At 38.2% G+C, this 17,333-nt stretch overlaps 1 protein-coding gene across 35 annotated transcripts in view; it reads right to left on the bottom strand.

The window, feature by feature from the left end:
• Positions 1-4,949: 4,949 nt before the first annotated feature.
• The window catches only part of CLASP2 (cytoplasmic linker associated protein 2), a 154,285-nt gene continuing 141,901 nt past the window's right edge, over positions 4,950-17,333 (bottom strand). For all 35 annotated transcript variants that reach the window (XM_054385195.1, XM_054385190.1, XM_054385202.1 and 32 more), the window contains 9 exons: positions 15,908-16,051; positions 15,377-15,483; positions 13,868-14,021; positions 12,931-13,159; positions 10,789-10,982; positions 9,879-10,007; positions 8,168-8,374; positions 6,754-6,870; positions 4,950-5,816 (listed from right to left, as the gene is read on the bottom strand). In XM_054385195.1, the coding sequence (XP_054241170.1) occupies positions 5,730-5,816; positions 6,754-6,870; positions 8,168-8,374; positions 9,879-10,007; positions 10,789-10,982; positions 12,931-13,159; positions 13,868-14,021; positions 15,377-15,483; positions 15,908-16,051 (1,368 nt within the window). In that variant the 3' untranslated portion in view covers positions 4,950-5,729. The remainder of the gene's footprint in view (positions 5,817-6,753; positions 6,871-8,167; positions 8,375-9,878; positions 10,008-10,788; positions 10,983-12,930; positions 13,160-13,867; positions 14,022-15,376; positions 15,484-15,907; positions 16,052-17,333) is intronic.

Consider the following 17,333-nt stretch of genomic DNA (forward strand, 5'->3'; position numbering starts at 1 on the left):
CTTAGGCAAATGCAGGCTATATAAATGAAAAGGGGGAAGCTCCTTACAGAAAACAGAAATTTTGTCTGGGTAAAATAGTTCAGAATAGTTGGCCAGCATGGCCACAGCTGTCATCTGAAAGATCAGAAACTCTTATCAAACACCTCTGAAACTCTCTACATAACACACAAACATCTGAAAGGGTAGTTAGTATATTGTAAAATGTTTTATTCATGTCACTTTAAGTTGTGATAGAAGGACAAAGAGGTAATAGGCCAGAAATACCTATTCTACCAGGTGCGAGGCTTTTTGCACTTGCATACCATTACAGTAACATTTCAAGCATATTATTTCAGATTAGCAAATAGATTAGATTTTAAAAACATGCTAACCTGCAATTGTAATTGAAGCAGCCATATACAGCTCCCCTAGAGGCTCGCATGTCAGCTGTTTGCACCATGATGAAATCATAGCTTCATTGTCTTCCCTGGTGTTTTAACAGGAGCTACATATGCTCAGGCTAAACAAACTGTGCTAAGAAATACAATTTGGGGTTGGTTCCCCCCGCCCCATACAGGCAGAGCTTCCAAGCTTAGGACAGATGTTCACTTTTGCCAGCGCATCTGGCAAAGTTTGGGATCCAGTCTGAGATTGTTCCCCAACGTCATTTTTCTGGTGTAGGGCAGGAGAGCTCCCACCAGGTACTCTGCTGGCTCTGTACCAGGCACAGGTGAATGGATAGAGAGGGAATACCTAACCAGGCTATCTTACTTTTGAGCATGTTTATCTACTGCACAACTCCAATCTGTTTGGTTTTATTGCTGTTTTCCTTGGTGGGACAGGCACTACCTTTGAATCTAGCCTTACACACAAGTAACAGCATGGTCTCTGGTAATGACATCAGTTGGAGTTGACAGAGCTCCAAAGATTTGCATAGTGGACAACAGCATGGTCTAGGAAAGGAAACATGCTAAAATGGAAAACTTGCACAACTTTGATGGCCAAGATGAAGTTTAGTTACCTTTCTACCTACTGCCAATGGTACAAGTCTGGATCTCAAACAGTTATATGCAGGTATGTTGTTTTTTCCACTGAAGAAAAGTATTTTCCACGTTTTGCTATCCATCATTTGCTTCCAAACTTACTCCCTCAAAATATGCTTCATTAGGATCACTTCTGTCTACCTAAAATACATCAAGAGTTACAGAATTTATATTTGAGAGCAATCATCCTATCACCAAATGAAGAAACTATTTAACTAGGTTAATCCAAGCTGCACAGCTTGGGAACCCAGAGTTCCTGAAATGTACTTAAATAAACAAACATATACAGAATTTAGAAAAAGGTAAATCAAGTTTGACTTTTTTTTTTCTCACTTGCCAAACTACCATTTTTTTCTCAAACTTCCCACAAAACAGAAACTAATTTAAGAGAACATTTATAATATACAAATCCAGTCTTTGAAGTACATGCTCCTGAAGAGCTGGGAGACTTAATCAGAAAATGCAGATGGGAAAATGGAAGAATTTTTCTTTAGAGAATGTAACATGAATATTGGACTTTCATCTTACTTGGAAGCAGACTGCAACTGCAAAACTGATTACTTGACTGTTTAAATTGGGAGAAAAGAATCAGCTTCCCTTCTCCAGATAATGCTCCAGTTCCCAAACTACACCTGAATCCCCATCATACTTATGTTGACTGTGTTCTGTGTTTGTGTTGCGAAGTCTCACCCTGAGACAAGTGAGAGTTTTCACAACCAGCTGACCCATTCCCACTAACCTATGGTAGGGTGTAACTGCAGCATAACTCAATAAATTTATTCCTCAAGACGGTTTTTTCATAGATTCATAGAATACCAGGTTGGAAGGGACCTCAAGGACCATATAGGCCAACCTTTCAAGGTAAAAATGTAGTTGAAATGACAAGGCCTAGCAGCCTGTCAAAGTGAGCCTTTGAACTGTCTAATGATTGCTTCCAACAGTACAATGCCACGTTCCAAATCGAATTCTTCTGCTGAAAATTAAGTGTCAGCAGTTTGGGGCTGTATTCTCAACAAGCTTTTTACAAGGGTGTGTTTGTGAATGTACTCTGGTGTTTAAACCTTCACAGAGACTAGTAAGAGTATGTCAGTGTTTCAGGATACAAATGGTTCTTCTTGCTCTGGGACTCAGACCGCAAAAAATGAACACAAGTTAATCTGTTCCAACCTTTATCTTGGAAAACAAACAAGCAACCCAACTCAGCAAAACTTAAATCATCAGCTCTCCTTCCAGTTCACATTCACTATCCCAAATTCCTTGCTAAGGCTTCAGCTGAACATAATGCGTCACTCAAAATTCTTTAAAGCAAATGACATACAAGTCTGAGACATCCAAAATATGCATTTCCTATCCTGATTCTGCATGGAGCTTTCTTTCTTTCTTCCTCCATTTTTTTAAACCCCAAACATTACATTTCAGTATTCAGATGATTCCAATGACCTGTTTTTTACAAAAGAACATCAAGAAACCCTTTCTGAAACAACAGCAACTTACAATTGTCCCAATTTTTCACAGATCTTTATGCTAATCCATTAGAGAAACCACCTTCAGCAGGAACATAAGGCATGACTAATCACTGCTCAAATTTAACTGAGCTAATACCTATTTATAATATAGGAATTGAAGGTAAAAAGCAGTGCAGTGAATCTGGTAACTGGCTGCCATGGGAATAATTTCACTGAACCTGGGATCAATGTAATATAAACAGATTCTTATCCACTCTAGCAGCTCCACCTTTGTTTGAAACAGAACTAGTCATATTGTAAGTAAAATATTAATTTAAATAGCGTGCATTTAGATTTTTAATATATGGGATAGCCACAGTTAGAACATTTAAAGATGGCTTAGAAGCAAAACTGATGGACAAACTTAGTGTAAATATCTTCCTCCCACCCCACCTGGAGCAAAATTTTTCAGTCATTTCAGGAATCAAACCCATTTCTTTCTTACTGACTTCTGTTTACACATAAAAAATTAGGAATATATAATCCATGTTTCAATAACTTTTTTTCAGTATGATATAGCATCTTCAAAAAGATGACAAACAGCAGTCATCTTGAAATGATCTTCTGAAAATAAATACTACCTGTACAAAAAGCAGGAATAACATTAGGACTATTAAGCTTAGGATTTGTGCGATTTCTTTGAGGTGACTTTTGTAAGCTACAGGATAACAGACTGAAAAACGTTTTTGAATTAAAAAAAATAAAATGCAAACAATTTACAAATAAATGGAACAATAAACATGAAACCTGCCTTGATGGAGAAAACTGGGTGTTCATAAAAGATTCTATTCTATTTCCAAACCCCACTTCTGTCTAGCATATTTATATCACAGCAGCATCTCAAATTGCAGGTCATATTCAGTAACAAGAGTATGTAAAGAAACATCATTTGGACATACAAAACCTGAAAGTTAAGTTTGTTTTTTTTTTAACCAATGTTGTATCAATCACAATTAATAATTTGTCTTATAGCATGTGATCAAATCAAACAGAACAGCAGAATGTATACATTGCTGATTTTTTAAGTAATGTTATGTACATTTTATTGCCAGCATATGCACAATGGTAAGCATAGAACTATAAATACACAATGTAATTAAACAGTAGAAAACAACAAGGATGTTACATGTAACAAAGGAAAGAAAGAGGAGATACTATTTTCTTGATGTAGCTGCTAAAAAGGGCTAGTGATGAGTTATGACACTCTTGGGTTTAAGTCTTCACATGTATTTCTACAGCTTTTCCTCCAAATAACTCTCTGCAAGAGCACTGCTTCTTTAACCACCACACCTCAGCTCTTTCTATTGCATTCACTTCAAACTAAAGTGAAAACAACCCTCCATGGAACTACAAGCATCTGACTTATTTTGATTCAATTTTACTTTTCAGGGTTGCTAGCAAGTAAAGTGTATAAGGAGTTTCTTATGATATTTGGATGCAATGTTGAAGAACACAGTTCTGAATACACATTAAGTGATAACGGGGGTGGGGGGGGGCAGAAATTGGGGGGGGTTGGGGGGAAAGGTTTTCTGTAGATGGTTCATCCACTGGGTGCTATATGCAGTAACTCAGTCAAAAATTAGTCACCCTGAAGACTTAGAGAGAATTTTAGCCTAGCATAGATTATCATCCTTGGCACTATTTACTCTCTTATCAGGATACGCTTCCTACAACTAGACAACATCACAAAGGGAAAAGAAAAAAAAATTCCATCAGTCTTGAGAAGGGCACTGCTTCATCCCAGTTCAGTTAATAAACTTGCTGCTTATATCCAAGACCAAAAGAAAAGAAAAAGAAAAATAAAGGCAAAAAGAAAAAGACAACATTTAGGGATGCATTTACTTAATCTTAGTTCTCTCTTTCCATCATCAAGTTCATAAATACAAAGAACCATTATTCACAATAAACTAACTCTTTTTCAAAAATGGAAAAACAAACCCTGGAAACATTTCCACACCTTAATCCAGATGAGTCTTGAGGATGCTATTCAAGAAAACCATTCAAAGAATTTGGTACAGCTTTCCCAAACTCATCCAAAATATATATATCTTCTTTTTAATTAAAAGGTGGCAAGATCCATAGCACTTGTGACTATTCCCCCCCTCCCCCTCCCCCACCTTAAATTCAATGCTGAAAATCTTGGTGCTTTTAGGAAGGTAACAAATGAATATTCTTCTGTACTGTTGCCATAAAATCCCATGTGAGTTACAATACAAGACTACTTGTTCCAGCAATTGGGTTGAGAGGAAACATTCTAGTGATAAAGATAAATACATACTGAGCATGCTTGGGCAGAGCACTCCATTCTGAAGCATCCTGCTTGAAGAAGGAAAAGTGACAAGGATGGTTGACATCCATCAAGAGACCATTAACTCTGCTGCTAGAAAGAAGACTGCCACACTGTCAGTGGGTTGGCAATGCTACCCTCAAAGGGCTGTCTTCCACATCAAGAGGTACGGCTTGTACCAGTCCTCTACTGCACACACTAAATGCTTATTTATGCAACAAACATACAACCAATGAACAATACACTTTTACAGAACTGGATCAATCCAGCTTTTCTTTTACGGGCATATCTCTCAATCTGCAGAATATCCCAAACAAGCTGTAAATAAGATGATGAACCACCACCACAGTGAGCAAGTCTCGCTGCAGTTCAGACTAGTTCAGCCTGGTTTCACATTGCTTCTTGATTCTAGCAAAGGATGTGATACTCCAACAAAACAGCAATAAAGAAAGTAATGTTATCTGCAGCTGAATAAAAGCAACAGAACTTAGAGTTTAACTTCTGAAGCTTAAAGCGTTCTTTTTTAATTACCATTAAAAAAAATAATCCTTTTTTTAATACAGTAACACTGGCAGAAGTTAATGGGAAGACACAGAGGATTGTGAACAGGATAACTGATGGATTAGATTCTTTTAAAATTTTATTCTGCCTTGATCAACTGATGTTAATACTGTTCTTCCTTGGATTTAGAATAATTCTATTGCAACAGTCACATGCAGGCTGAGGACAGCCGTTGGTTAAAGAAAAAACCCAACAACAACAAAAAAAGAACAAACCAAACCCAACAAACAACAGAAAGCAGGAGAAAAAAATACACAAGAAAAAAGTTCAAAAAATTTTATGTAAGGATTTTCCTTTCACTGAAGAGGGCCTTGCCCTTGTTTCAGGAGACCTGGTTAACTCTTGTCTGCTTCATTAGCTTTGTCCAGACAGATCAGCTGGTGTATCTCCTGGTCCAGAGCCTGTCTGTGCACGTCTGATGTAAAGGTTCAGTAATTTCATCTGCAAATTCAAGCCAGAAATTCACTTTGTTTAGTAATTTGCAAACTGTACAGACTACAAGAATGGTACAAAACAGATATTAAACCCTTCTCTTCTCCCCCAAAGCAAATCTGTATTTTACACAGTTGATGCAAAGGTAATATATTTGCCAATGAGAACATCAAACACAGCAAAATTTGTCACAAGGAAGCTGAAAGCTTCTTTAAGGATGTAAAGACGAGAATGATATAAAGTAGAAAGATTAAGACAGATGGGATATTTTCTTCAAACTACAACAAGGTAGGTAGTTTTTTTTTTTATCTTCTAAGTCAGCGTCGAGGTTTTAAGCCTCTAGTTAACAGTTACTAACGTTGCTACTTACTAAAGGTTCCAATACTGTCTGGAATCACATCCAACACTATCACTGACAGAGTATTTTTAAGACAGAAATGTCTCAGGCAAAGATATAAAACACCGATTGTATGCGAGAGATGTCAATAAAATCATAAACGCCCTGAACCAAAAAGAACCACAGACTGATTATTACTATTTCAAATCAGAGGTACTGAAAGGACTGATGAAAGCCAAATAACAAGGAGGGAGAATAAACAGAACTGCTCTATATATACATCTACATACTACATTTACTGCTTTCCAATAGGAACTTGTGTGAAAATCAAGACAAGAAATACTGGTAAGAGAAGCCATGGTGAGTACAAGCAGTAACTAAATCCATTAAACAGCAGAAAGGAACATAATTTAGTATTTGCCTTATGCTAAAGTTCATACACTTGCATAAAGATCTACAGATTCTCAGTTCTCAACATTTTATGATGAAGTAGCCTGGATATTCTCATCCCAGTACATACTTTTATGAAACTTTTTGCAACTACAACCAAAACAAATGCACACATGCATTTAGGAACCAAGATTTCTTTAAATAGTATCTCTTACTTACTTTACTGCCAGTGAGTTGACTGAGATGTGGTTTTAGTTCATCACCAATTACTGCATGGATGGCTACAAGGCAGAAAACACATGCCTTACGAACACTGCTCTCTGAATTATCATAACCCTAGAAAGCAACAAAATTAATACCTTGTCAGTTAATGATTGAAAGCCTCACAAAGCTGTTTATATCTTTGCTATAATAAATACATTGAAGTCCACTGTAAATTAATGCTCAGTTAGCCCAGTGAAGCATTCCAACAACAAAACAGGCAAAACCAGAGCATGCACTTCTAGAGCAGACTGCTTATTATCCCCACTGATAATTGTTTTCCCGATCAAAATTAAACCCCACACAATCCTGGTCATAAATTACACTGAAAAGAGAGCTGCTGCCATGCTAAGAGGAAGTGTTCCAGGTTATACAGATATTTACTTAAAGCAGAAGACAATTCAGTTTAGAGATTTGTTACTCTGAAAGAAGGATTTTCTTAACAGCCAAAGGTTCTTTTTGGTGAACTTCCATCTCATTCCTTAACACTTTTGGGTTTTATTGTTACTTTCCTAGTATCCCATGCATTACCCACACCCCTTCTCAGATGGCCCTGTTTCTGCCTCTACTTTCCTGCAGATGTATGATCAGATCACACCCATAAAGACAAAGATCTGCAGAATGCTGCGGTTGATATTTGCAAAATCTTTATCCATCACATGCAAATCAATGCATCTTAGCTCTTGAGAAGCTGGGAAGGGATTTATTTTTAAAGGCAAAGGAACTAAAAAAATTGTATCTTTCTACTTTTATTAAAATTTCTCTAATCAACTACTGCTTTCCTATTGCCTCCCCTAAACCCCAAAGGATAAACCCCTACAACTATACACAAATAGAACATGGTCAATTTCAGACCAAGTGATCACAGAATGTTAAGGGCTGGAAGGGAGCTTGAAAAAAAATCACCCAGTCCAATCCCCTTGCCAGAGCAGGATCACCTAGAGCAGATCACATCCAGATAGGAATGCATCCAGATAGGTTTCGAGTATCTCCAGAGAGACTTCACAACCCCTGGGGCAGCCTATTCCAGTGCTCCATCACCCTCACAGTGATGATAGCTTGGAAAGAGATAAACCACCAAAAAAACCAATGAAAAATGTTAACTAAAAGCATCTACCAAGCTTCACTAGGAACCAGTACTTCATATCCTACTGCAACATCTGTGGAGTCCTAACCACAGTTATAATTAGCTATGTGCCAATCCAAGAGCTTGTTCCTACTATCTGAGTTATCAGCCATCAACTATCAGACAACATCAACTATCCTCCATAACAGCCAAGTGATGCTACTTCAAAAGAAAAAAAAAAAAACTTTGCAATTCTATACACAATTTGGTGTTTTGGTTTGGTTCTCCCTTTTCTTCTCTCCTTACCTGTATTAGACCTGGCACAATCTCTGGTAAAAGTTGAGTAAGGGTTTCTTTTGATACTCTTTCTATGACTTTTGTCTGCATTTTGATGGCAGCCAGATTAATGGGGTAATCTGCAGTTTGGATAATCGGACAAAGAACTTTGATGCACTGATCTGGGCTAATGGAAGTGGCCAGCATGGAAGCAGCTTCTTCAGCAGATCTCACGACCTATTGAAAGAATAAATAAAAGACATAGAAAAATGATTTCACAGAGCTCATTTACTATGATCTGATATCTAGCAGTACACCCGACAGCTGGAATCTTGTAAACAGATTTTCAAGACTCTTCACTCACGTATTTCTACAATATTGTAGAGCTCTTAGTAGGGGATTTTTATGCTCAGGATCACTGATGCCAGATTTATCTATTCTGAAGTACCTTCCAGCTACATATTGAACTGTCACCACCTTTGTAAATCTATGAGTTGTTCTGTTGTCATTTGTTACTGCCCCTAGAAATCAATCCAGCTGGTTTTCCTCCCCTCTGAGTTTGAAATAGACTATGACATGAAAGTGTTTTAAGCCTGAAGAATATGCAAAACCAGAGTAATTAGGTAGGAAATTAACAGGTACAGAATCTCAGGATACAACATGGGAACAACAGAAAATTTCGCATCTGATCTTCCTAACAGTGCTGCTATCTAGTGAGACAAGCTGCTGTACAAAATCCACTGTTTGTTTATCAGTGATGTACAAAAACCTCCTTAACTCTCTCCATCCTTGTCCCCTCTCCTCTCTCTCATTTACATGAAGCCAAAGACAAAAACGCATGGTAACAGAAAAGGAGAGATGGAGACAAGACACCGTAATAAATACAGTACATGAAACCCATCAAGAGGATGCAGGGAAAACAGGAGTACCAGAGGAGTGACAAAAGTCACTGGTATGGAACTGTAGTCAAACTACAAAACCTGGAACTCCACTGCAAGTTCCACATTGATTGTGCCCTCACATGGAGACAGCAGGGAGAGGATCTACTCATCTGATAGTTTTCTCCACAGCATCAGTGACATTGATGGGAACTGATTCATATTGGGGTGGTTACTGTATTTGTATTTCTTACACCTACAAGAATTATCCTTTATTGTGTATATGTGGGCATCACAAATACTTCTGAACAAGTTATCCTTCTACTTATGATCCTCTGACTATTCTTGGCTACAACCAGCTCCTCCCTTTGACACGTTCCTATGTGTTCAACCCTAACAACATCCAAAGCCATGCTCTTGAATAGTGCAGAGCTGGCTGAAAATGGAAAGGGTTGACAACTCCTTGCTGTGTTCAGTCCCATCTTTCATCCATGCACCTCAATGAAATCTGGAAGCTTGTTGTAGAGCTCCAGGCCACCAGTATCTGACCTAACATGTCATAAAAGTAAAAAACTTCAGTTGCTCCTTGAAAATCTATGTGGACACATCATTTGGTACCATTGTCCTCTTGGACAGCACTTGAGGCAATTGTTAGAGCTGCTGTTGAGCATTTGAGAGCTTATAAAACTGCAGTTTGGGGATTTTTTTCTTGCATACCCATGTTAACTAACAACAGCTGAATGCTTGGTATTAAACAAATTACTCAGTAAGATCAGACTGACTTCTCAACATTTTTTAGACAGCTGTTTCATTTTGCAATAATTTGTCACAGCATCAAAGAAATAAAGGAACTGATTACTAACCTCCTTATGAGGATCCTTATGAGCTTCTAATGTCTTCATGATCGTGAGCTCTGCATAATTCTTGAACCTTGCTGGCTGGTTTCTTAGAATTTCTCTTAGAACTTTCAATGCCAAAGCTCTAATTGCATGCTAAAGATTTAATATTAAAATAAATTAGTTATGTATCTTTATACAGTCATACATTTTAACACTTGCTCAGCAACTGGAAGTGTCTCTGATAATGGAAGAATACCACATTACATTCCCTGCACATGAACCATGAGTTCATACTGCAAACAAATAAAGCTGGGAAAACATCTTTACTTCCTCACTCTTCTCAATCTCTCTTTTTGCAGATAATTCAGGTGGCATATCATAAGCATATTGTTAACCTGTGTTATTTACACCACCCAGAAGTTAAGTTGCAAACTATTTTACTCATCACAAGTGGTGAACAAATCTTCAACATCACAGCATACAAGTACATTCCTGAAATTTCCTCAGCCTTTTTTTTTTTTTTTACAACATCAAAACTGTTAGTGTCATTTTGCTCTTCAGTCGTTTCAAGCACTTATCCCTTGCAGAGGACACTTACATAGTACTCAGTCTCTTCACAATAGGCGTTACTGGTTTTAAATGCTTTGCCACATGTTTTGATAGTCTAGACTCCACCCTGTTAACAGATAAGCTTGTATCCTCGTGAAAAATGTTTCATTTAATTTTTTATGGGGGGACTGACAAATAAAAACCCTTGTGAAGGTTATTATTCACACTCTTTTTCTCTATCACAGCACTCAGGCTTCATGACATTCTTGCATTTACAAAGTAACTTTGTTTTTCAAGTGTTTTTCCTACAAGCTAGACAGTTTTCAAAGAAACTGAAAGTAAACCATGTGCTTTGTTGACATTAACTGGATTCATCTGACTTTACCTCTTTATCTCCAAGTGTTTCAAGCAGCAAAAGTAATATTGTTTTGAAGTGCTCATCCCAAACACCAAAAGACTCTTCCTGAGTTAACTTCATGAGCTCATACAGGGCAGCCTTCCTTTCTTCAACTCTCTCATTGTGGTTTGATAACTCTTTCAGTAACTCTGCAACCAGATCAGAATGGTCCATGGCAGGCTCTGTCATAAAGAAATACACCAACATGGTTCTCAGGTCAGGGTAAGTAAGTACTAGTGCCTGCTGTACAAGCAAGGGATATTTTCTGGGATGGCTACCTGGCTTCCTAGAATGCTTTTGGTTTTTTGGTTGGTTGGGGTTTTGTTGTTAATTTTATTTTGAACTCCAAATTTGTCTGCAAAAACTGCAATTTGGCTGCTACGTTTTCAGTGCAGCCAACACGGCCGAAAAAGCTTACACTCATCAAAACCCCCTTACAATGGTATTGGAAAAAACCCAACAAGCTAGTTTACTGCAAGAGTTTTTATGCTTGCAGTCCCCAAAGTGATCCCTTCAAATCTGATCTGTACACAGAATGCCACTTTTTCCATATGTCCCTTCCACCAAAGATGATAAATTTATCTTTTCTTTGTTAGTATTTGTGTCAGTGTGAGCTGAAATTCCCCCCCCCACCGACAATAACCAGGCTAGCTCAGTCTGGAAGCAAATGAAAGCTGTATTTACAAGCAGAATCTACAATCTATGATGAAATGCAATGAGTATGTACAAATATACAAAATTCACAACATTTACAAATATATACAATCAACAGAAAGCACAACCAAAATCCCTTTGCTTCCCCCCAAAGGGGACCTTTCCCAAGGGGCCTCTTTCCCAGGGGCCTCCCCCCCAGGCCCCCTGGACAGAAAGCAGAGTTAGCTAAAGCAGAAAGTTGTTAACTTAGCTCGCCAAGGTCAGTGTGTTATCTTCAGCTAGAAGAGAAGAAGAAACAGCAGCCAGACAGCCCAGCAACTGCCCCGACTGCAGAATGCAGAGTGCCCACTTTGTTTTGGGTAATAGTTCTTAAACATTTCTATCTATCCAATGGAAGCCTTTAGAACAATCATTATTTTTGCTTTCTTACACCCAATAGTGACTTATTTACATTCTTTCACTTTCTCTGCTTGAACTTTGCAAAGGAAAATTAAAGAGACAGTTTCAAACCATCACAGTATTACAGAATTTTAATTTTTGTAAGCTGTAGTTCCACAGCAATACCTACGCTGTTAACACAAATGGGGGAAAAGAAATGCACAAGAATGGTGCTTGGAACAAAATAACTAAAATGGAAGCAAACCAAGGCTGTTAGTCCCACAGAAATTCCTCACAGTCATTACGAGATGGCTCTGGATTCTACTTTTAATTAAATTGATGGTTTCTATAACACATCTTTGCTGGATGACAGAAGCAAAAGAGCCAGAAGAGAGAAAGTTCATTTGTCCCTCACTGTTAAGAAATTTCTTTACTTAAAATCTGATTTTAATCACTAACTACAAATGAAACATCAACAACAATGGACACCAGACTATGAAAGCCACCTACTACCTTTTAAAATAATGACAGTAGTGACACTTTGCAATCTTCCCAAGATACACTGAGAAATCCTAAAAAGCACCTCCAGAAGCTTACAAAAGAGCAGCCCAAGTTCCAAGATTTAGATGGGCTAAATGAACAACCTTCCTGGTTAAAGCTTTTTTTTTTTGTGTGTGTTTGTTTTTAAAGAGAATGTTTAGTCAATAGAAAATGCCAATGTCATGTTTCAAATGCAAATATATTACCAAAAAATACTTAGCCTTTCACCCAACTTCCAAACTGGCTTGATCCAGTTTTACTTCCTCATTGTAAATACTATTTTCAAGTAAATTTACATGGGCAATGCTGCTACAGGATGTGCTACCAGAAGTATATGACATTGTTCAGTATGTATCTCATTTTTACTCTTAATTTTTACAAACAACAAGTAGCATAACAATGTCACTCAAAAGAACACTAACCAGTAGCTCTGCACGCACTCAAAGGAGTGGCACTGGTGATACATGTATTGTTAACAATAAATTCAGAAACTCAACCACAAGATGGAAGAACCTCATCGTTTTTCTTCTAGCACACAGAACACACTCTGAAGCTTACCATCAGGAAACTGCTCTGCATCATCATCAAACATGGCTTCTTTCAAAGCAGACTTATTAAATGAGCTAATACCATCAGAGTAATTGTATGGGTTATAATCTCGTGAGCGTGGTGAAGAGTGAGGAGGCATTGTGTTGAGTAAGGATGTTTTGTTATCGAGAGCTGTTCGGCCTGTATCGCTCACACCGCTTCCTGCCCGTAGGTCAGCTATGCCAGAAGCACTGCAAATCTGCAGGAAAAAAAACCTCATGAGAGCCTATGAAATACACCCTTACACCCTTTGCAACTGACTACATTAACTCATCTATACATAATAAAGCACACAAATTCCAAAAAGTTTACAAATCTCAAGCATTTCAAACTGGCCTTCAAATAAGGAGTCATAGAAACAGGTCCTTAAACTTCCATTTCCTTAAAACACTCCCAACTTCTGCTATTTCATTAATTACTTTGGACCGCATAGACTTTTTTTTTGTACTTTATTTCAGAAGTTTAATGCTAAGTAATTAAAAACATGTTTGCAAGCCCAACACATCTGAAAGACAAAGTTCCATGCAAACAGAAGTTTAAAACACTACATGTAGCACTGATAACGCCACAAGATTTGTACAGAATAAAAGAAAAACTTTGGAAAATCATGAACAGTTAGGTGCAGACCTCTCAAAAACTGCACTCCAGTTGTTTTTCAACATAATCTGTTTTTACTTTGCTAGAGTTTAAATAAATACCTAGTGATATTTAGAACAAGCATATATTCCAAAGTGTGGTTCAAATAGTAGAACACCCTTTTCTAAAGCATTGAAATAATTAGGAAAAGCATCCCATTTTAGAAGTTTTAAAATATGAACCCACTGGAAAAGGTGTTTTACTTTGTGTAACGGATCAATCTATTGGCTTGGTTTGCTGGTGCCCAGTGGTACTGAGTTGAAGTACTCACCAAATCACCATCATCTCTTTTGGCGTCTCGTTTCACAGGCTCATTCATATCTTCCTGACTACGAAAACTGAAATTCTGAATGGCTTCACTAACTCCACGCAGAGAGCTGTAAATGTCTTCAGAATTCATATTTTCAGTGTCATAGTCAAATGCACTGTGGGCCACAGAGAAAGACATGGGAATTCAGAAGAATTTATTTTTAACTAACATCAGCATGGAGCTATAAAAAGTCAAGAAATACTAATAAAATAGTTAATTTTTTTTTTTCTGGAAACCAGTTAAGAAAGTAAAGTGGCTCTTCTCATAACACATCTGTGTTACAGTAGATCTTAATAGGTATGATACCACTGACAAGAGAAAATACTGGGGAATAGCTAAGGGAAAGTCTACGAACGTAGCACTGTTGGTCTGAAGAAACAAACTTTGTCTTCTCCTTTTTACTCTGATGGGTATGAAACTGGGATCTTTACACCATTCTCTCTTTCTTAAAAAAGTTCCAGAGTAAGGAGGACTGACAGAACTCAACATTTTGCACAGGAAGTTGATTGGTAAAAGCAAAATTATGAAGACCGCTTTGTTGGCAACATCAGTACCACAAAGTTGAAGACCAGCACATTTATACACTACTACTCTGTGTCCAGCCTACACCAAGTCTGGTTTGATGGCCCACCTGACCTAACATTTGCTTGAGATAAACACTTCTGTTCCTTCTCCCGCTAATCCAGTTTCAGTCCAAAGTGCCTGTCCTCGTTTTGGGCCATGAGCCGCCCAGGGCAAAAGGACAGAAAGGTATTTTACCCCCAAGGGGGTAAAATAAAAGCACTCAGTGCACATAATTGGAGGTTAAATATGAATGCTATTTACAAACATATACAGAAATACAACAGGTATTCAGGGAAAAGTAATATATACACAAATTAGGCTCACCTGGGCCTACCAGGCCAAAGACTTGCAAAAACCTCCCCCCGACTCAGCCTCAGTAGCCCTCAATTCCCCTCGAAGCTGGATGCACCAGGCCTTGATCAGGCCTCTCTGCCCTCCCACATTAGGCAGAAATTTCATAGCAAGAACTAAGCTTGTCCAAGGCTGCGGAAGGTCTGCCCCATGAACCACAAAGATTAGAGCCACACTGCGTCGGGAGCAGAGAGAAAGGGAGGAAAAGAGGGAGAACAGACTGTGAACTCCCTTTGCACAGGGAGATGCAGTATGATAGGATGAACTAAAATTCACAGTATCCTGTGTCCACTCCCTAGACTGCCTAGCCTGGGAGGACTTACATCTCTATGGTCCTAAACCCATAACAGTGCTGTATAGCCCTTCCCACTTTGTGCAAGCACTGGCCATTGTCAGGGCCTTGAGGGAGGCCAGCAGTTCACTCTGTTGAAGGAGAGGGGGTTTCTTTTTCAGCATCTGCCAATGCAAAATTCACTCCAGGCTTTTGCTGGCAGGGTTGCAATTTTGGATAATGTGATGAAGCCCTAGATGCAAAACTATAGCAGCATACATTACCTTGGTGACAAAGTGTTCTGTGATGTATTGGTTGGGGAAGTGAGAGGACTTGACCAACTTGCTGGGGAACGTGGAGTAGGTCTTGTTAGAGGACTTCCCATTGATCCCTGGAGGAGGAGAGGTTAAGATATACTCCAGTAGTACTTCAGCTTTCCTTTCAAGTTATTACTGTATTCATTTTCTACTGCCCAGAAGTAGTCAAAGATCTTCTATTTAATTTCTTGGTCTGGCAAGCCAATTACTCGTAACTTCAATCGGGTGCAACTTTGAAATGAGTAAAGATAAACTACTCTTAAAAGGTACATTCAAACTTACGAAGTCACTTGGAAGCAACAAAGAAATTACCATTCTTTGGTGGAAAAAGAAAAGTCATTCCATAAAGTGGTATCTGCTATTGTGACAGAATTCTACACTTGATTTGGGTTCCCTCCCCACCACTAACTTTCTTTGTCTCACAAATAACTCCTAGGTTTCAGTTTGAGTTCAAAACACCAATAACTTCAGCAAGAATAAGAAGAGAAGTGTAGATACCTGACCACTGTTGCCTGTGTTACGGAGATGATTATGGAGAAGCTTTGTGGCTCCATCCTGAAATGTTTTTGGTAAAGCACCCAATAGCATCGTAAACTCTGGAGTATTGAGTTCAAAAAGGGAAATCAGCACTGACTGTGCAGCCTAGAAGAAGAAAACAGATCAAAGACAAAGTTTCTAAAGCCATTTTATCAGCACGGGATGATATAATGAGTAGTAATCACAAAATGAAACTTAAGTCTTGATTAAGCTTGAATAAAGATGTTAACGGATGTGAACAAAACCAATCTGCATCTCTTGAAAAGCTGGAAGTTCAGATACTGCTAAATCCAGGCACAAAACAATGAGATTACACTTTACACAATCATTTTAATGACCACATATTATAATGATGAAAACCGTTAAGTTGTGGAGTTGATAGCCTAAGAGATGTAGACGTCCATTTTAACAGCTCATCAATGTTATTCTCATCCTACAGCATGCTTTACTATGTATTTTTTATCTGATCAAAAAATGACAAAGCAACACAGTTAAGTTACATGATGACTGGATTCCCTCTAGGAAAGTAATGTTTGATACACGACTTGGTAGTGTTTGTAGTTTGCTGAATATTCACTGGGTAGTCTAACAAAGCTGTCAGCATAGCAACTAAACCAATGTGCATTGAAGGGCTAGAGATTAAGTTCTCCGTAAGAATTTAATAGCTTCTTTGTAGTACAAATCTCTGATCCTAAGATTAACCAAGTATGGCTAGGTTACACAGCTCACCATCAAGGTCTGCCATGCATTGGAGAGAACCAGTGCTTCATGCTAGGCATGAACGGTAGACAGCTTCCTTAAGCAGCCATATACTTCAAGGCAGTAGGTTGGAAAATTCTTTTAGATGTTCATTCCCCTATTTTCGCTTCCAGAGTAATGAACTGTAGTATTTTCTAATTAAAAGTGGAAGGCCAAGGTATGGGGTACACATGTCAGCACACATCTCAGTATGAAGCTGAGTGCAAAAATGATAGCATGTTAGATAGACACAATTTATCTTGAAACTGACACAAAGCACAACCAAAACAAATCCAGCAACTGAGCAAGGGCTCAGGAGTTACCAGTGTCTCCACTCTGAAACTCTGTGTGTGCTTAAGATGCTCATAAAAGAACAGGCAGGCAATCCAAGCTCACCTCAGGAAAAAACTGATACCCTCACATCTGCCCAAAATGAAGCTCAACCTAAAGTATCAAAATTGATACTAACTCACATAAGGTTTTCAACTATCCAGTTACCTGCTTTCTCTCTCTCCTCCTTCACAGAAGGAAAAAAAAAAAGAGGCAGTATTTCAGAGTATTTGGAGGTTTTTCTTCTCAGCACAAGCTCTCTCTAGTCCAGTCATAGAGATGACATCTTAGAAGTCCTATTTTTGTGGTTGCTTTGTTC

The sequence above is a fragment of the Indicator indicator genome, chromosome 11 (genome assembly GCF_027791375.1).
Source record: "Indicator indicator isolate 239-I01 chromosome 11, UM_Iind_1.1, whole genome shotgun sequence".
Classification (NCBI taxonomy): domain Eukaryota; kingdom Metazoa; phylum Chordata; class Aves; order Piciformes; family Indicatoridae; genus Indicator; species Indicator indicator.